At 46.5% G+C, this 20,713-nt stretch overlaps 1 protein-coding gene across 5 annotated transcripts in view; it reads right to left on the bottom strand.

Annotated features, from left to right (window-relative positions):
* LOC147441829 (nucleotide-sugar uncharacterized transporter 2-like) overlaps nucleotides 1-20,713 on the bottom strand; it is a 58,307-nt gene that overhangs the window by 8,552 nt on the left and 29,042 nt on the right. For 3 of the 5 annotated variants that reach the window (XM_086528226.1, XM_086528227.1, XM_086528223.1), the window contains exons 2-3: nucleotides 14,796-15,049; nucleotides 14,334-14,485 (exon numbers count right to left, since the gene is read on the bottom strand). In XM_086528226.1, coding sequence (XP_086384352.1) covers nucleotides 14,334-14,485; nucleotides 14,796-14,877 — 234 coding nt within the window. In that variant the 5' untranslated portion in view covers nucleotides 14,878-15,049. The remainder of the gene's footprint in view (nucleotides 1-14,333; nucleotides 14,486-14,795; nucleotides 15,050-20,713) is intronic. The other 2 variants (XM_086528225.1, XM_086528224.1) reach the window with 2 other exon arrangements.

Genomic DNA, 20,713 nt, shown 5'->3' with positions numbered 1-20,713 from the left:
ATGAAGATAGACCTGCGATCAAGCTATCATCAGATACGATTCAAACTGGAAAACGTTCCTAAGACAGGCTTCCATACGCGTTATGGTCACTACGAGTTTTTGGTCTTGCCTTTTGGTTTGACCAATGCTCTAGCTACGTTCCAGCAGATGATGAATGATCTGCTGAGACCATTTTTGGGCAACTTCGTTGTTGTATTTCTCGATGATATCTTGGTCTACAGCCGAAGTTTGCCTGAGCACCTAGTGCATATACGCACCGTTCTCTGAGAACTGAGAAGCTTTATGCTAAGGCTTCTAAGTGTGAATTCTTTAAGAAAGAGCCTCTGTACTTGGGTCACATCATTACTCGCGATGGAATTCGCGTTGACCCTGAAAAGTTGGATAAAGTGCGAAATTGGCCCATTCTGAAGAATGTACGCCAAGTAAAGTTCTTTTTAGGCTTTACTAGATTCTTTCACAAGTTTATCAAGGATTACTCTAAAGTTGCTGCTCCGCTTACGCAACTTTTAAAAGGAGGGGTGACTTCGGGTCCTCATCGTAAAAGTAATCCCCCTGTTGTCTGGAATGAGCGTCGCGACGAGAGCTTTCGGACACTAAAGCACTTGGTGACTACTGCGCCAATATTGCACATTGTGGATCCTAGCAAACCGTTTGTGGTTGAAACGGATGCTAGCGATTATGCTATTGGTGCGGCATTATACCAGGATGGACGTCCTGTTGCGTTTGAAAGTAAGAAGCTTTCTGACGCTGAGATGCGTTATCCAACGTATGAAAAGGAGCTTTACGCCGTAGTCCACGCCCTGAGAAAATGGCGGCACTACTTGTATGGCTCTACGTTTGTTGCATGGACAGATCATCATTCCTTCGCTATATCTGTGATCAGGGTGATCTCAGAGGCCAGAAGGCTAGATGGGTTGAGCTTATGCAAGAGTTTGACTTTGAGATCCGTTATAGAAAAGGATCCAGCAATCGAGTTGCCGATGCGCTCAACACGATTCCTGAGGTCAATGCCTTGTCTATGGCTGAAATCTCGACGGATTTCTATCTCTCTCTCCGAGGGCTATGTCGTTCTGATGGCCATTTTGGCAAAGATATGGAACGAGGTCGAAGCGGGGCATGACTCGCATACAGGCTTGGGTGGTCCGGAGACCCAAGTGAGTCGTGCTAGAGAGACGAGACAGCGACAATATTCCATTAGAGGTGGACTATTGTTCAGAAATGGTAAAGTCTGCGTGCCGGAAATCGACGAGATTCGACAAAGGATTTTGTGTGAATGCCACAATGTTCCTAGCGCTGGGTACCCAGGCATCCAGAGAACTTTGGCTTTGGTCAAGCGATATTTCTATTGGTCAAGAATGCGCTCTTACATAGAGAGCTATGTGAAGAGATGCGCTCAGTGTCAGGTCAATAAGGTAGAGCGCCTTAGGAAAGCTGGCCAGCTACACCCATTGGAAATTCCAGATGCCAAGTGGCAAAGTATTTCCATGGACTTCATCGTTGGTTTGCCAAATACTAGTCAGGGCAATGACGCTATTTGGGTTGTGATCGATAGACTCACAAAAATGGCGAAGTTTATACCAACGAAGTCGACAGTAAAAAGCCATGAGTTGGCGGTTTTATTTGTCGATCAGCTTTATAAGCTGTATGGTCTCCCAGAGGACATTGTCAGTGACCGAGATACTAAGTTCACTGGCCGATTTTGGCGAGTTGTGTTCGCTCATCTTCAAACGAAGTTGAGTATGTCGTCTTCTGACCATCTTGAGTCCGGCGGACAAACTAAGAGGATGAATCAGACCTTAGAGGACATGTTGAGAGCCTATGTCTCTCACAGGCAATCTGATTGGGAAAGGTATCTTCCATAGTTAGAGTTTGCGTATAATAGTAGCAAGCATTCTGCTACTGGATTTAGCCCGTTCATGCTGATGTATGGATTTGAGCCTAAATCCCCAATTGCTATTGGCTTAGAGAAAGTCAAGGAACGCCAAGCTCGTGATTTCCTGTATGACATGCAGGAAATGCTCGAATTGGCTAAGGATAGTATAAGAACGGCTCGTGACCGAGTTACTACTTAATGCTAATCAAAAGAGATCTCCAAGGACTCTAGATGTGGGACAATGGGTCTATCTGAAGATACCCAAGGATTCCAAGACTATGCGAACATGAAAGCATTATAAGCTTTCAGCTAGATATTGTGGTCCGTTCTTGATCACAAAGAAAATTGGCCAAGTTGCCTACAAGCGGGCTCTTCCTTCGGATGTTAGTGTACATCCAGTGTTTCATGTCAGCCGCTTAAAGTGAAATTGGGCGAAGCTGATGTTGTCGTGCCTATCGAGGAAAATGTATGGCAAGATATGCAAACTGAGTATATTCCTTGAGAACCAGAAGCAGTTTTCGATCATCGTACCCGTCATTCTCGCCAAAAGGCTTATGACGAGTACTTAATTAAATGGAAGGGTCAATCTGAAAGGTTTGCTACTTGGGAACCTATTAGAGCTTTGAAGGCTCAGTATCCCCACTTCATTGATGAGGACATCAATGCTTCTTAAGGGGGGAGGTATGTTATGTCCCGCTCACAGGAGAGGGGATCTAGCCCAAATGCCGTCGGGATGGGCGTCTAGTGTCCGGGCGGACGTAGTGTGAACCCGGCCAGTGTGGCCGGCCATTATTATAAAAGGGAGGCCAAGGCCTCATTTGCAGTTATCGACCCCCACTGGTAGAGTGCCAGTGGTTAGCCCGCGAGGCTAGGAGTGCGCGAGGTCACCTCGAGGAGGTGAGGCCGGGTGGTATGGGACGCCCAGTCTTACAAGTGCACGCCTACGTCCTCGGACGCTGGCCCCAGCACGGAGGAGCTGCCGGATGGTGGCTATGGTCGGGTGGTTCGTCCGACGCGTGTCTGTAGGCGGTCTGTGTGGCCGGGAGATCCTTTCTCCGCGTTCGTTTCAAACGGCCAAGTAGATAGCTTCCAGTAATGCATAACCCAATCCACTTTTTGAGTGTGAGTGACGTTCCATCCAATTGGATATCCCAAATACCTGGTGATCGCATTTGGAGGAGCAATCTTACCTGGCCACAATAGACTGTGCCAATCGCAAGAACGAAGTGGCAAAAGCTTCGATTTACGAAAGTTGACATTTAAGACCGGCCGCAATCCCAAACAATTCCAAGATCATAGACATCCTCTGCTGGTTGCGAGGCGCAAACAATGAGTCATCCGTATAAGCCTGCCCAATAAAGGTATGACCCTAGGGTAACTGCAAGCCATGAAGATGCTCCGCAAAGGTCAAATGATCAAGATACATCAACAAAGGGTGAGTGGCCATAGCAAACAACAAAGCACTAAGGGGGCAGCCTTGCCTAACCGAACAACCAAGTGGCCACAATTCTGTCAATTCACCTTCTAGCATCCCCGAAGACGTACTACAAGCATACAAGAATAAACCACATTGGCCAATTTAGGACCAAATCCTGGGCACCTCATCGAGGTAGCAATGAAGTCCCACTGCACAGTGTCAAATGCATTTTCAATATCCACTTGCATGACCAACACATCTTGCTACGTGTACTTAGCCTACTCCCTGCCAATCATAACATTAGCCAAATTTTCCATGATTTGACGATGTGGAATGAAACCATATTGAGCCTGACGTAGCCCTACAAACAAATGGTCCTTAATGAGATGCACCAACATTTTAGCCAATATCTTGTAAACCACCGACATCAAAGTAATAGGCCGCCAATGAGTAAATTGTTTGCAAAGTGCTTGCTTAGGCAACAATTTAAGAAGACCCTCTTTCCATGATAGTGGCAAATCCTGTTTCTCCCATGCCACATTTAACAAAAGAAGTTGTTGTTTGAGAGCATCCCAAAAGGAGAGGAAAAATTCCACAGTAAGGCCGTCCCAACCGGGAGATCGCCAACGGCCCAATGCAAGCAACGCACTATGCAATTCAGAATCAGTGAAAGGATCCTCAAGGCATTGTGCATCTTGTGAAGATAGAATCGGATGAACACAAGAAAGTAACAATTGACGCGCTTGGCAAACAGCTGAAGAAGGTAGAGAAGGAGCAGCAAACACCTATCGATAGTGTGAAACCAAAACATTAGCAAGTTCTTGCTTCAAAGAAGTCCAAGCACTCCAGGGAAGCATAACCCGCGCGATTGCTTGAGAGACCCTTGTATGATGCAGATGCTTGAAAAATTGCTTCGAAGCACAGCCTTTATCCATAAACGCATGCTGACGACCATGCGTCTGCCATTTAGCAACTTTCCGCTTATCATTTTTTTGAACACACACATTAGCTTCACATAACTCCCCCATTTTAGAGTCAAAAAGAGGCTGCAAATAAGCCAGATCTTGCAGTCGTTGATAGACCTGTTTCGCATCAACGACATCCCCCCGAGTGCACCGCATATAATGTGTGCCATAGTCATGGATAACACTCTGTACCCTCATGACAAAACGATACCAGGCAGTATCCAGATCAAGATGCATATGAACAAGGAGTGGGGGAATGACATCCGCAATCATGTCTCGAAAAACCTCATGAGTAAGATAGGCATTGTTAACATGCAGCAAACGTTTCCTAGGTAGAGGCCGATCACAAAGAGACTGCCCAAAGCACAAGGACAACAAAAGAGGGTAATGGTCCGAAAACAGCAGTGTGTAATCAATCCTCATATCACATACAAACGTTTCATAATGTTGCCCACTAAGCAAGTACCGACAATCCAACCATTCGCGATAAAAAGAATGAGCAACATGCTGAAAGGTAAATCTAGAAGCATTTGGATGCAAACGAGGCCATAGATCAGTCATTCAAGCACACGCAAAGAGATGATCCCATTCTTGCCTTTCCGCAAGTAACATATGTGAATTGCCCATGGTACTATCTTCGTAGTAGGGGAAGTCACCACAAAAAAATGCATTGAAAGTCCATGGGTGAGAAGAGATATCTCACCATAAAGCCGCTCTATGCCCGAAGGCTGTATATGCACCTCCAAATTCATATACTAGACCATTTAACAAACATTGCACAACCATCCACCGGCCATGCGGATCATTATGCAGTAAAACAGGCTTAAGTTCATGACAAACTAGCATTAGTAAACCTGAGAAATCTTGCAAGCCAGCATATGCAATCCAATAACCGGCAAACTAAGAACATTGACTGGCACTCGTGTTGATTATGTTCTTGCAAAACAACCATGCCTGCCCTACATGTATGTACATAGTTGCCAGGTCAGTAGCCATTTATCAAGGTTGCATAACCCACGCATTGTATGAGCTGCATTTAATTTGACTTTGCATCGGGAATCATATGTACAAGAGGCAACAAACATAGGAATCAAGTAGAGATGCCCATAGACACGTCTCCATCCACTACATCCATGCAAGAACCCATCCTCTGAGTCAATACATGAAACGTGTGCACAGGATTTACATGTGAGGTGGAAGTCTCACCAAGAAGTACATCTTTGTAAGAGTGCATCGCTTTTTCCCATGCGTCAATCAACGTGCGATTGTCATTACAAGAAAGTTTCTTGAACAACGCATTCTTATTGGCATTAACAGGGGGGACATAATTACGAGAAGAAGGTGGCGTATGAATCTTCAATGACTTTTTAGGCACCACTGACCACCAAGGAGCCAACATCAGTAGGCCCAACATTTTTGCCTTTCACAACAGTCTGATTCCCAGGATCATTGCACTGCGATGTCTTGCCTTTCCCTTTCTCCACATTCGAACCACCTTAACAGTAGAGGCTCCATTCTCCTTAGCTTCACCAGTTGGTTTACATGTAGGGATTCTCCTTACCTTCACCAGTTCCAGGATATTTCCAGCTCCATTCTCCTTAGCTTCACCAGTTGGTTTCTGCTGGTGGACGAAGGAACAACCGAAAGAGGGGGTTGCAAGACTGGCTCCAGACATTCACATTGCATATGACCAAACTTGCCACATCGAAAGTAGGAATTCGCAAATTTACCCCATTTGCAGCTTTCGGACTTTGTGAGGCCCCCAGACAGCTTGTCTTTCTCTCGAGTCAGTGATTGACTGATTGCAGAGTAGGAGTAGTGAATCTATTTCGGAGATCGCTTCTATGCCAGTGACCACATCTCTGACATGGGGGGATTTGTTTACATCCTGGCAGGGACTACTTTTTCCGACCATGCGCCAGTGATTCTCATTGTGACAGACATAAAGAGGAGGGGGGATGCATCCCTGAGCGGATCTTGCTGGATCCAGAGCTTAGAGAGCGACTGGAGGCACTTTGGACATCCTCATCCAACAGATCTTGAGACAGGCCATTGGCGGCTTTGGGATTGGGAGAGCTGCTCAGTGCAGTGGGACCCTGGAGAGTGTTTTTGGTGAGACCCTTTCTCTTCAGCCGATCACCCTCGGATCCCCTTCTTTCAGTACACTGTTTGACTGGGGCGACACATACTGGCAGCAAGAGGAGAGGCTCGTCCTGCTGCAGCACTTCATTGGCAAGAGGAGGGTCTCACAAGGGAGTTCTTGTCAGGTTTTTGGGAGCGGTTGTGGGACTCTTACCTCTATATCGGCAAGTCTCTATTGCCAACTGATGAGATGAGGTGCGTAGCTGACTAATAACACATCTAATGCCATGAGATAGGTGGGTGTACATATACCTGGGGCGTGCGATAGCCCATCATCTCTCGTGCCGAGAAGATAGTCTCGATAATAAAGCCATCTTTGTTACCAACTCATGTGACGGAGACCGTCAAGTCCTTCTAGTATCCAGTTGAATGAGCTCCCAAAGAACTGACTATGGAGGACATTGAGGCCATACTGTAGAGACCCATGAGAGAGTGCATGGGATGATCACCATTGTATACTTTCTCCATTGTTACACCTCATTAGCTCTCATGTGAATGCACACCTTCGCATATGTTTTAAGATGCTTTGTATTATGTGATAAAGGTGGTGATGATATTGATGATGATGATTATGAGGATGTAGGGTAGGCTTACATACCTACCCACTCTAGGTATTCTCATTTATTTTTATGTTTCCCAGACCTTGTATTAGAGTCACACATGGATGTAACCTTTTGGTCTCATAAGTCATTACGGACTTTTGAAGACGTTACTATACCATTTCATTTCATTTTCATCTCTCTCTCTCTCTCTCTCTCTCTCTCTCTCTCTCTCTCTCTCTCTCTCTCTCTCTCTCTCTCTCGTGAGGCATGGCGGCTCTTTCATGAGCACTCCCCTCCCCCTGCCATCACTTCTACAGAGGCCTGGGGCCAATATGCATCATCTCTGTACACAGCTCCTGAGCAGCCCCCCCTTCCCGACCCCCCCTATCCATGCCCACACACATGTGCTTTTTTCACCGATGCTGAGAAAGGCCATTGACAGGATGAGGACTGGGAGAGCATATGATCATGATGGCTTAGTGGCTGAGCATTTCACGCATGCCAGAGATTTACTAGCAGAGCTTCTAGCAGTTATTAACCGTGCCATGTGTGAGGGCTTGCCTGATACTTGGAGCCTATCTACTATTGTACCTATCTTCAAGTCGGGAGACCCTATGGAGCCTGGGAATTATCGCACTATCATGATTGGACACACATTGGCACGGTTGTACGCATCTATTCTTGAGCAACAGCTGAGTAGATGGGCACAAAGGGAGGGGATACGCACAGCCGGGCAGGCAGGTTTTAGGAGGGGTTTTTCTACTCTTGACCATATCTTGACACTCAGAGCCATATCCTAAGTGCCTGACCACCACATGCGAATCCAGAATCTCACCAGGCCACAGAAGATGATGCCATCATGATACTTTGTACAATATGAAGTCGAACATGTAGCGGCCATGTAGACAATTTCCAATAGTGCAATTTGACATTCAATCGTTGCATGACCCAATCGATTTGTTGGGTATTAGTTACCTACCAACCGATAGGATATCCTAAGTGCCTGACCACCACATGCGAATCCAGAATCTCACCAGGCCACAGAAGATGATGCCAATCACAACCCCCCCCCACACACACACACACACAACCACCATGGACGCTCCCCCTTTGAGCCTCTTCAAGCTCTCGGCCTTCCTCTCCATGTAGCGCAATGATTCCGCTCTCGTGCATCTCTCCCCCCCTTACACAGATGGTAATGCCCCACTAGCATGGCTTCTCAAATGACTGCACAGTCTTGTGGGTTTTATGCACGTTTGCCAAGGCAAGAGCCTTTTGAGCACGAACTGGATTAGCTAATTGCTAATCTCCCACAAGTACGCACAGTTCCATCCAACAGATTGTGAAACAGGAGAGATTTCTCGCGTGAAAAGTCGTCCAAATCAAAGGAAAAGTGTCTCATTGCATGTGGGAGCTCCTGAGACACTCATAGACGTATTTGCTCTGCTCAAAATGATCCAAAACAAAGAGCTACAGCTTGCTGCATTTATTTGCAACTTGCAGGTTTAGGGTTTCGCACCAAAACTCCAAGATAACACTTGGGAAGCCTCAAGGAAGCTTTGGGGTGGTTATACAAGAGTCTGGGCACTTGTCAGTGACCAAAACAGAAAATACCGCATGCTGAAATTGACTAATAGCTTCCAAAATGCAAGAAAATCTGTCCTAGATGTGTACTTTTGGCATGCAGAGATTTTGGTGCCATTACGCTGCCACAATTGGGTCAAAAACCTACCACAAGGTGTCGGTCTTCGTGTGCACAATGACAATCTAGTTGCTGGACACATCTATCTTCTCTTTCTTTTGAGTTCTCTATGTATAATTAACAGGTAATTGAAATAGTAACGCCCTCTACTGTGTACTGGCCAGTTTCATGGTTCCATCGACGGGATGGTCACTTTTTTTTCAAAGAGTGCAGCGAGATTATTGTGGGTGAAAGCAACAAAGAGCATATTATTATAGCACAGAGGAGTAACCAGGTCCTTCAAGAGGGATCTTCCTCACATGGCACAAAAAAAACTCCTACAACTCTTCAAGAAGAGGACAGGTTGTTTAAAGCTCAACTACTTAGCTTCATGGAAAGTTTTCAACAGTTAGCTAAGAATCCAAGGATGCATGAGTTCTTACAGGCTCCTACACAAGGTTTACTGTCACGAGGAGGTGTTTTTTCTTGTTGCCTCCTTTAAAAATGTATTACCTATTTTAATTTAGTTTATTATTGCTTGTTTTTTCCGAAAACCTTGAAAATGTGCAAGTGGACATTGCATGGCCAATGTGAAATGGCTATAGCCAAACACGTTTCTCACCCAGTGCCATCTAGGAGCCCCATGGACCATGGTGTAGTAAGACCCTAGACGCCAAAGCCATAGAAATGCCTCACAGCCCTCCCGCATGTGGTCGGAGCTGCCCTGTAGCCTCTCAAACTGACCTCAAAGTGTGCGGATCAGCTCCAACCATATATCACGTATAGTCTCCATCGGGGGGGGGGGGGGGGGGGGGGGTGGAGAGGACCTTGAAGATGCAGAAGCAACGTACTCTCCATATGAACCAGAGAGTCAGGCTCCAAATAAGTTTCCAGCAAAGCTCTCTGTGCTCCACTCTTGGGGCGTAAGCTCTGTGACAAGCTGGAGAGTGGGTCGGCCCTCCTATATCACAATCATCTGCTAGCCGAGGACAGCTCAAACCGAAGTGCTAGGCCCGTGAGGGTGGACAAGCAACAACACCTGAAGTGTACTGACGAGAGGGCCGACATCGGCCATAGAATCCGAAGCCAAACCTGTTGCGCCATGGGGCAGTCTCATAGAGAATGCCTCTATGACTCAAGTGTGTGTTCACACGCGGCACAGCCTGCATGATGGGGCCACTGTAGACCAACTCTCCATTGCGGTAGCTCGATGGCCCATGGGCGACGAGCCACTGGAACATGGTGACTCTCCTCGGCTGCCTACAGTCCCACAAGCACTCCCAAAAGTCTGTCAGGAACTCAGTTGTGAGACCCTCCTCCTGCCAGTGACCTGCTGTAGTAGGGAGAACCTCCCAGCGATCAGCCAGTATGTGGCACCCCAATTGTGCTGTGTATTGGTAAAAAGGGATCCTTGGGTGATCATCTGAAGCAAAAGGATCCCGCCAAAACCACTCTCAAGGGTCCCACTACTCTCGGGAAAGGGCAGCCCTCCCAAGCCCAAAGCCTCCAATGTCCAGTCTCAAGGTCTGTCACGTCGGGATCAAGCATACGTATCCTCCCTCTAATGCCCACAACTTGAATTTGTTGAAAGAAACACTCTGCTACCTCTGGTGCCTCAATAGCAACCCTGTGAAGGTGACCCTCTCGTTGAACCTCAAAGAACATGCAAAGGCCTAAGTCGGAGCATGTGCAAACTGCGATGAGGACCTCAAGGCGAGTAAAGGCCCCCATCCAGCTGGAAGACACCGACTCAAGAGGCGTGAGCCACTCTGCTGGTATAGCCTCGACGAGGTCCTGACACAAGCTCTATACTTATCTCACGCCGCACAGATGGATGCTCTGACTCTCCTCAGGAAGTGCTGTAAATTGCAACCAGTCTCCCAAAGTGCGTGCTGGATCTTCTGCCGTGGGGCCCCATGAGACATGCGGTCTACTGCCAACCAATTGAGCTCGCCGTGTACTGACCAATGGGTTCCATGTAAGAGGCTGTCTCAAGCGCTCTTCAATGCATGTGGGCTCCTCCAAGTGGGAACCTACTGCTACTTGCCTGGTTCAGACCGACCTCCAGGGACGCCGAACTGGCGTGTCTGCCCATGGCGACGATGGCCATGAACCTGTTGCCAACCCTCCTCTCTCCGGGTGCCTGTCTCAGATGAGGAACCCCTCGCGGTCTCCTCCATGGGAAAAACTGCACGAGATGGCCCGTCGGTCTACAAATCAAGCACTAATTCGGGAGCCCCAAGTACTCCACGCTCTAATGAAGCCAACCACCACTCACCCAAGGTAGTAAAACTACCTTTGGGAGGGTGTGGGTGTCCTAAACCAAAATGCGTACCGTAGGTATGCCTACTGCACTGCAACGGAAGCTACCGTGCGTGGTGCCTCCAAAACAGTCCCAATCTTGGTACCAATCCTAAAGAGAAATCGGAGGTACTCCCTCCTGACGCTAGGGAAGCTGACTGAAATGGGTAGATCTGCTTCCTCGGCAAGAACATCTGAAGAAGGGTCAAAACCATGACACCACTGTAGAAAATGAGCTCTTATCGCTCGAATGGCCAGCGGCCTCATCGAGATGACCTTGGCAGCCATCTCAAAAGTCTCGACTCTATCTGGTAATATCCTCGCCTGAAAAGATGTCGATAGTCGATGATCTTTCCCACCTCTGCTAGGAGACGGGCCTCTAGGAGGTCACTTACCTCACCTCTACTAAGAGAACTGCCAATGATCTTGCAGATGACAGAGGTGGTCTAAAGGCACTCCACCTCTGCTGCAAGGCTCGCTTGCTTTGATGGCGATAGAGCAAGTTGGATGATAGGCTTGGCAAAGTTGGACGAGGGGGCTTCATATGAGTCCCTCTAGGGCGGAGCACAAGCCTCCATTTGTGTCTGCTACTGCGAGGGAAAGTGGAAGGGGCCGAGCTCCCATTGAGTCGAACACGACGAACGTGGCCGAGAAGCAAGGGATGAGCCCCACGAGGACCAGCAAGGGTTTCTTCAGCTTTACTTTCTCTATTTGCTTCATCATCGGCTGGTGTGGCTTCCCTTGGACTTTGTGTTTTGTGGTCCTCTATGTCATCCTTTTGCTGATTGAGTTTCATATCCATAGGTATCGGGGACAAAGCAGACTGCTTGTCTGCATTGCAATGTTTGCTGATGGTGTTGCTACCGCTTCAAGTGTTGTTGCTTCTAAAACAGATCCTTGGGTAGTCTGTGTTTAATCTGTGTTTTTTTTTCCCAAGAAAAAGATCCTTCTATTACTTAATAAAACTACCCATTGGGCTACAATCTTCCCTAACGAGAGGAGTGGCTACATCAGAATGAGGTCCCAGTGAAAAATTGAGATATAGACAATGAAGTTTAGATGAGGAATTGGGAGGAGGAAACAACCACACAGGTGGTCGATAGTTCCATTTAGGCGCCCCACGGACCAAGGTGTAAAAGGCCCTAATGCCTCATGGCGCTCTCGCATACAGTCGGAGCTGCCCTGTGGCCTCTCGAACTGACCTCGAAGTGTGGGGATCAGCTCCAGCCATATATCTCGTACAATCTCCATTGGTGGGATGGGGCGAGCCTCGAAGATGCGGAAGCAACGGACTCTCCATATGAACCAAGGAGTCAGGCAGCAGATAAGCTCCCAGCAAAGCTCTCTATCACTGCTCTAATCCTGAGGCGTAGACTTTGTGACTGGCTGGCTGGAGTGTGGGCCGGCCCTCCTATATCACGATCATCCTGCTAGCTAATGACAACTCAAAACGAAGTGATGGGTCCGTGAGGGACCGAGGGTGGACCAAGCAGCAGCACCCCAAGTGTACTGAGGGGCTGACGACAGGGTTGGCATCAGCCGTAGGATCTGAAGCCAAACGTGCTGCGCCATAGGGCAGTCCCATAGACAATGCCTTTGTGACTCAAGTGGGTAGTCACACACGGCACAGCCCACCGGACGGCCACTGTAGACCAACCAACTCCCAACTGCGATGGCTCGATGGGCGACAAGCCACTAGAACATGGTGACTCTCCTCTGTTGTCCCATAAGCGCTCCCAAAGTCTGACAGGTACTGCTGCAACAGGACGGGCCTCTCTCCGAGCAACCAGTATGTGGCACCCCACTCGTGCTGTGTACTAGAAAAAAGGGATCCCTGGGTGATCAGCTGAAGCAAAATGATCCCGCCAAAACCACTCCCCAGGGTCCCACTGCACGCGCGACAGTCTCAAGATCTGTCCGGTCGAGATCAAGCACACAAATCCTCCCTCTGATGCCCACAACTCAAATCCTCAAGAAGCAACACTCTGCTACCTCCAGTGTCTCACTAGCAATTCTGTAGAGGCGACCCTCTTGCTGAACCTCAAAAAACATGCAAAGACCTGAGTCGGAGCAAGCTCGAACTGCGATGGGGACCTCAAGGCGAGTAAAGACCCCCATCCAGGTGGGAGCCACTGACTTGAGAGGCATGTGTCACTTTGACATGCATTGGCTATCAACCATATGCAAAGAGTTGCGATAAGGATAAGATCATCCATTCCTACCCAAGTCGCAAGTGCCCAAGAGTAGGTGCACGTTTTTATAGAGTCAACTCATACTTAGACATACACTTAAGACCAACGAACTCAGTTACTAATACACTATGGAGGTCATGGGCAAACTCAGCCATGATAAAGGCTAGTGCTTGCCAAGTAAGACAAAACAATTTGAAAGTACTAATGACCACCATGGAGGTGATGGGCAAACTTAGGCAGGATAAAGACTAGCATTTTCCAAGTAGCACAAAAAATACTGATAGTTCTAATGACCGCTAAATACCAAAACAGCACGTCACTAAGCTAAACAATAAGTGGGCTTTTAAGCTCCCCAAGGGGGGCAAATGGAAACAGCAATATCTGACTGTGCAAGATCGGGCAAAGTAAAGGATGGGCACGAGCAGGCATAGTACAGGTCAATGATTGTAGGGAGGGATTAGATAAGGAGGTCACCATGAAGAAGTCTGGAGTATGAAGATTTTTATGTAAGATTTTTGCCCAAGAAGAGCAAGACTTAGTTATGAAAAAAGCATACAACTTAGGATGCTTGCATGCTCAACTAGCAGCCTTACCATGCCTTTCTATTCCAATCTTCAGAAGCCTCATTCCAGTTCCTTAAGTCTCTAATAAAAGGTAGAGTTTACAAAGCCAACATGAGTCCTCACCTTGTCTTAAGAGAATGCCTTGAAATACGTGCACTATCTGTATTTTCCTCAAATTACAGAGTTGCCTGTGCTTTAGGGCGTGCTGATAAAATAAAAAATGATGCCATACTATCAAGATTGTCGAGCACATATGTTAACTGCACCTAGCCTTACAGGTCATCCCTTGGCACTAACAGATCATTAGCCAAAGATGAGTATTGACCTAAGGATGTTGTATCATCCTCTTCATAATAAAATTCTTTCTGCATTATAAATAAATAAGCGCAGTAATAAAAGTGCACGTGCTACTTAGTACATTGTAACAACCTTTTACCAATAGTGTGTTTTGAGTCTTGACAAGTAGCAAAGAGCACAACCACTAAACTTGACTCATCAATTTTGCTTCAAGGCATAGTAGGAAGATTTTAAAACAAAACGCGATTCTCTATTGTGCAAAAAGGGTGATAGGAAATCTCAAGGTTTTTGCTAACAATATGACTCATCTACACACTGAAAACTGAGTATTTGAGGTAGTAATTGGGTTTATGAAGTTACCAATTTGTTTGTGAGAATGATCGCAACAGCTATGAAAAAATTAAATGATAAAGCAACCCATGGACCACATAAGCGCTGTTGCTGACGTTTGGCACCTTCAGCTGTGTGAAACGCAGATAAAAATGACACTTGGAGCTCCTCAAGTGCTCCTGCTGTTTATAAAGCATGACAGTGCGTGAGAATATGAATGTTACATTTGTGACCAAGAGTGCACTGGTGCAAACAAACAATAACAAGGGCAGAACATCTTGGACATGGCTTATGGTGCTGAAGTAAAGGCGTATTACAATTGTGAAAAAAATGCCGTGGTGCAAATACTCAATGTAGAAGCTGAAACAAGGGTAAAACATCTATCTAGGACATAAGCTGAAACAAGGGTAAAACATCAAGGACATAAGCTTCGCTGTTGAAGTCAAAGGCAAACAAAACAACGTAGTGCTTTAAAGAAGTTTCGGTGCATACTGCGATCGCCAGCGTCACTGTCCTTCCGCTTTAGCAATTTTTGCACATCCTTGCTGATAAAATACTTGAAGACCTTGTCCATTGTCAGATTAGATTGGGCCAGCCCAATAACAAATAGGCGGCTGTACAGGCTGTTATATTGTATGTCTGCCTGCAGCTTTTACTTAAAACAATCATGATCATGTATATATTTATACATTTATAAAAATCCTACTGAGTAACCAATCAAACATTGCAGCCCATGGCCAGAGCACCTGCATGACAGCAGTTACAAGGGTGAACGAGCTTGAAAAGACAAGAAAGATGACAATTATATGTTAGCGAATTCATTGAGAGAAGAAATCCCACAGCTAGAAAAAGGAGCAAAAACATAAATGAAGGAGATGAGTGCAGGGCATTGAAAGCAACAAGCTAAAGACACAGCAAATGTTAAATGCTAGCTCTCTCTCTCTCTCTCTCTCTCTCTCTCTCTCTCTCTCCCCCCCCCCCCCACGCCCAATAGACTTAGAGAGACTACCCTTAGGAGCAAAAGGCCTACACATAGAGGATCTATACAGAGCCAGATCACTACGTTTTACAGAGGGACTACTCCGGATGGCCCACCACAGGTTACCCAGTCACACCCTCATCGGGGCATTCCTCAATATCGAGCCATCCAGCTTGGCTGCTCACGACGCCGGAGGATGCAAGGATCTTCACACCGTAGACGAGGTCTACATTGGAGGTTGCAGAGCATCATCGAGCACGCCCCCCCCTCCCCCAAACAAGAGCTGACCATGGAGGACATTGAGGCCATACTAAAGAGACCCATGAGAGAGCTCATGGGATGATCACCATTGTCTCCTTCCCCGCTTTGCACCTCATTAGCCCTCATGTGAATGTTCCCACTCCCCACATATGTTTTTTTAGTTGACGCATTATGTGATGAGGACATTGATGATGACAAGGATATAGGTTAGGCTTATATACCTACCCACTCTAGGTACCCTCATTCATTTTTATCTTTATGTTCCCTTGACACTATACTAGAGTCACACATGGTTGTAACCTTTGGGTCTTATAGGTCAGTTTGGCCTTTTGAAAATGTTAATATAACATCTCATTTCATTTCATCTCTCTCTCTCTCTCTCTCTCTCTCTCTCTCTCTCTCTCTCTCTCTCTCTCTCTCTCTCTCTCTCTCTAGGATTTCACAGTTGGACCCAGGCCCATTGGCATAGCAGTGGATCATGCTCTCTTGACATGGACTGTTTCCTTTCAGTCCACTACTACCCAGTAGCCTCGAGGTGCAACACCTCAAAATATTTTTACCACAGAGACTAATTCTGATTACATTGATGGGATTTACAGACACTTATGCACTGAGGATCCGGGCCGTCCTCTAGATGAGCTTTCTTACATATTGACAGAGACTTTGCAGCACGAGAGGCATACCCACACACACAGCCTAAGCAGAGACGGCTTCCTCGGAGTATGCCCCAGATTAGCTGGTACAATGAGGAGTGCATAGACATGAACATTGAAAGCACGGCTCCAGAAAGAGGTACTCTTGGGAGTCATCACCTATCGACGATCACAGATTGCCTTCTGATGCCTAATGCAACGGAAGAAGCGGGTTTTCTTGGCTCATGATCTTTACCAGCTGTTATTGAGCTAGGACTCAAGGGAGGCATGGAGACTCTTCCATGAGCACTCACCTCCTCCTAGCATCACTTCTACGGAGGTCTTGGGTCAGTACGCGATACAAGCAGATAAACACATACGCAGACCCACGCACAAAGCTCGAACTAAAACCAAACACAGAGGAAAAACACACAAACACACACACTGACAAATCCTCAAACAACACACACACACACACACACACACACCGCCACCGTGGAGGCTTCCCGCTTTGAACCTCGTTGAGTCTCTTTGAGCGTCTTGGGCTGTTTTTGAAGGTTTTCCTCTCCTTCCATGGCCTCCCTACATGACGAGCAAAGTGGCTACATTTGCGGCCACCAACAAACGCCTCTCCACATTCGAGGCGGATATGAAAGAATGGAGGAAGGAGATAGACGAATGGAGAAAGGAGGAAGTGACCTTGCTCAAAGAGTGGATGAAGGATAGAGAAGAATGGAATAAAGAGAGATGCACAATAAAGGAAGAGATAGGCGTACTCAAGGCAGAGATCACCTCCCTTCGAGAACGCCCATCATGTGAAGAAGGGGAGATTGTAGAGGCGAACAAAGAAGCCATCAAAGAAGAGCTTACAAAAGCAATCACTGAGAGCATTGAGGGCAAGATGGAGGCCACCAAGGATGGATGGAGGAAGTTAAGCGGAACATCAAGAAAAACGTCAAGGAGGCGACGGAGCAAGAGGCTAAAGTGGATGATAAGAAGACGAAATCCCTACTTGCACACACTACCCTTGAGGAGGAAGAAATGCGACATGCCCCTCGACTCAACATAAGAGTCACCGGCATAGTGGAGAAGAAAGACCCCAAACCCAACATGGATGGTAGAGAACTATGTACCAAGCTTGGGTGAAAAGAAGAAGAGCCACTGCCCTTCAACAAGATTTGGAGAGCAAGCTGTAATTCCCTGTTTTGCGCTCCGATTCGCGTGCCGATCACTTTTGTGGGTAGCCCTCAAGCTCCCGGACCTGTGGGGTCACTTGCCCTTTGAATTAGACGAGATTCCTTGCAGGAAATCCAAAATCTCTCTAAATTGTCCTGTACAAGCACCCAAGGCTTTCCGGAGGCTCCCCTTGCAAGTTTAGGTGCAAAACCCTAAACCTGTAGAAAAACACAGCGGGCTGTAATTTTCTGTTTCGCATCATAATTGAGCGGAGCAAACACGTCTATACGTGTCTCAGAAGCTCCCGCATGAAATGGGACAGTTCCCCTGTAAATTGGACAAGTTTTCATGCGAGAAAGCTCTCCGTTTTCGCGTTCCTTCGCGACGAATTTGTGTGTACCTGTAGGAATTAGCTCTAACTCCTGTACAAAAGGCTCTTGCCTTGGCAAACGCGCATAACCCCCAGAACTATACAATCATCTGAGAAGCCCTACTAGTGGGGCATTACCATATGTGCAAATGGGAGAGAGAGATGCACGAGAGCAAATCATCGCGCTACATGAGACAAGGGAGAAGGTAAGCTTTCCATTAAAGCTGTGAGCACTTGCACCCACTACTCACACACACACACTGTGGAGCACACTTCCTCAAAAATCAACCTCAACCTCAATTTTGGGCGCCCCCTCCAGTTTGCTCCTTTTTGGTTTGATTCCTAGTAGCCACCAACTTATAAAGTCTTGTCGAGGGGCCTAAATGACTTTAATTGAGCCTACCCACTTCTTTACTAGTCAGATTCCAGTGTCGATCGGCCCAACCATCTCGTGGCTGCCTAGCCTTGGCTCCTGCGGGTGAAACTCTTGGCCAACGATCGTTTCACACTGGCCATGCAATGTCCGAGCATTTGTGATTTCAACAAGAGGATCCCAATAATTAAATAAAAATCAAGGGAAAGAAACCAACAAATATATATAGTGGTTGTCACAGTCTCGTGACATAACCCCCCTCTTGAAATCGCAAACGTCCTCGATTGCATGCATCTTGTACATGCCCCAGATGATTTAGTGTGTTTAGCACTCTTTTATCATCGCATGTATCAGCAAGAAAGACTGTCAAACATGTGTACAAATGACTTAATAAGACCTTCATACTTTTGTCAAACAATGAACACTTCTATTACACTAAATCCTTATGTACATGTGAAGTGCTAGCTCTACCATCACTGCTCTTTTGAGCACATGTCAAGCCCTTTGACCTTTGCTTTATTAAAGTGATCTGAGTTGGAGGATACGTGGGTTGTAAACCAAAAGCTTCAAGGTAAAATTGCAGTGCATTTGGTGACTCTATTAGTTCACTTTCTTCCATCCCCTTTGCATCCATAGGTGGATAGTTGTTGAACTTCACGAAATGACGTCTTGCAACTTTTCCCTTAACTTTATCTTTCTTTTGGCCTGTCCTCCATAAGACTGGGCTGAGTCATTAGCTTTCTCTACATTTCTCGACCCCTAGGAAGCTTCAGTAGTCGCTTTTGCAAAGGACCTCTTTGTTGTATTTTTCTTTGACCGATCCTCTTTCACGTTGCCCGTGAATGGAATGTCTTCTCCCTTCAACAAGGCATGACCAGTGTTGGAAACTTCTAGAAGCTAAGTAAGGATGGCCACTTTATCCTTTATACAACAATTCCTGAGCTCTTTAGGCAACCCACAACAATACTTCTCTATCTGCTCTGTCAATGGCACAAACCTATATGAAGTTACTGAAAGCAACACTTACCAAAATTTCCGGTTGTACTCCTCTAAGCTTTTGCAAGTAGCCGCATTGAGTTGGTGCCAATCCGTTATGACATCAGCTTCAAATTCATTTGACAGCCATGCAGATGTAAATATTTTCTTGAAGTAAACCCATGTGGCGGGTGCCTGTCCTTGCATCAACAAAGTCGTCCACCATGAACGCACACTTCCTTTCAAGAAAGCGGCAGCTTTCTTGACCTTGGAGGCCTCTATAAAAGACTCCCCTCATAAGTTGTATCAAACTGCTAGAGGAAAGTAAGAGCCTTCGTATTGTCCTCAACTCTGCTGAAAGTATCAAACGTAACAGCTGCACCACCTTCTTTGTATGGTTTTGGCTTTTCCAACACTGCCAAATTATCATAGGGAAGTGTTTGCAACATGGGTACAATGGTAGGGATCTTCTGTGTCCCTTGGCCGTTAATATTTTATTCCTTGGTGCCATATTTGCATGTTGGTCGGAAAAACCAGCCATACCAAAAGTGGCTTGCGGCACCCCAAGCTGGCCTTGATTGCACTAAAACCCTTGTTGTAAGTCGATATTGCCATATGTGGGGTTTGGCATCATGCCTTGCATACCCCCAAAGAGTATTGCTGGTTTCCAGGCCCATAACTAGCCATGCTATGAAACACAGATGCACCCCCAAAATACTTAGAATGTACCGTGGGTGGTGGTAAAACCTGATGCATAGCCTGGAAATCAGTTCCCTATCCATTTAAAGAAGCATTTGGACTCCGAAAGGTGGCTGGCTAAACTGGTATAGCCTGAGGAATTGGCGTCCTAGCCACTTGTTCGTGCACCAAAAAAGGTTCCCTTGGAGCCCCAACTGACTCCGCAACTGTAGACGTCTTCTCGTAGATCCCCACAAAGGAAAGCCGTCTTCACATCCATAAGGACAAGTTCCATGTCCTCAGTGGCTGCTAGTCCAAGCACAAGACACAATGTAGTCATGTTAACTACTGGAGAGGAAAACTCATCAAAGTCCACATTTTTCCTCAACTTGAATCCCTTAGCAACCAATCTAACCTTGTACACCCATTTGCAAGGTAAGGCTTGTTTGCCCTCTGGCAACTCTGTTAGTTCCCAAGTCTTATTTACTATAATTGAGTTGTACTCCGATTGCATTGCTTGTTCCCAGTTCACACTATCTTCCATCTGAATAGCCTCTTGGTAGTAGGTAGGCTCTCCGTATTTAGTGACCAACAAATAGTCTAACTCTAGTTGAAAACACTCAGGTGCCCACAAGAGACTCGCGTAGATCTTCTCACTGCCTGATTGCTGGACTCTACTCTCTTTGGAGCACTACTAGTGATAGGAATGTCAAAGGTAGACTGAGTTGTTTGTTTGATCTCACTCGAGGCTACATCCTCAAATCTGACCTTGCAATACTCAATCTCTTTGATAGGCTGTTTGTGCATCTTCGATTCATTAAAGATAACTTGTGAGCTGTGAATGAATTTTCTAGATTCATCTCTTCATCTACACCATATCCAATGAAGATGCATTTGTGTGATTTGGGATCTAGTTTCTTGCGTAGCTCTTTAGGGACATGTGATTATGCCTCACACCCAAAAACA

Source organism: Adiantum capillus-veneris, chromosome 14, assembly GCF_014529385.1.
Source record: "Adiantum capillus-veneris isolate H3 chromosome 14, ASM1452938v2, whole genome shotgun sequence".
Lineage (NCBI taxonomy): Eukaryota > Viridiplantae > Streptophyta > Polypodiopsida > Polypodiales > Pteridaceae > Adiantum > Adiantum capillus-veneris.
The sequence above is the reverse complement of the archived record's forward strand: the minus strand, read 5'-3'. Positions and strand labels throughout refer to the sequence as shown.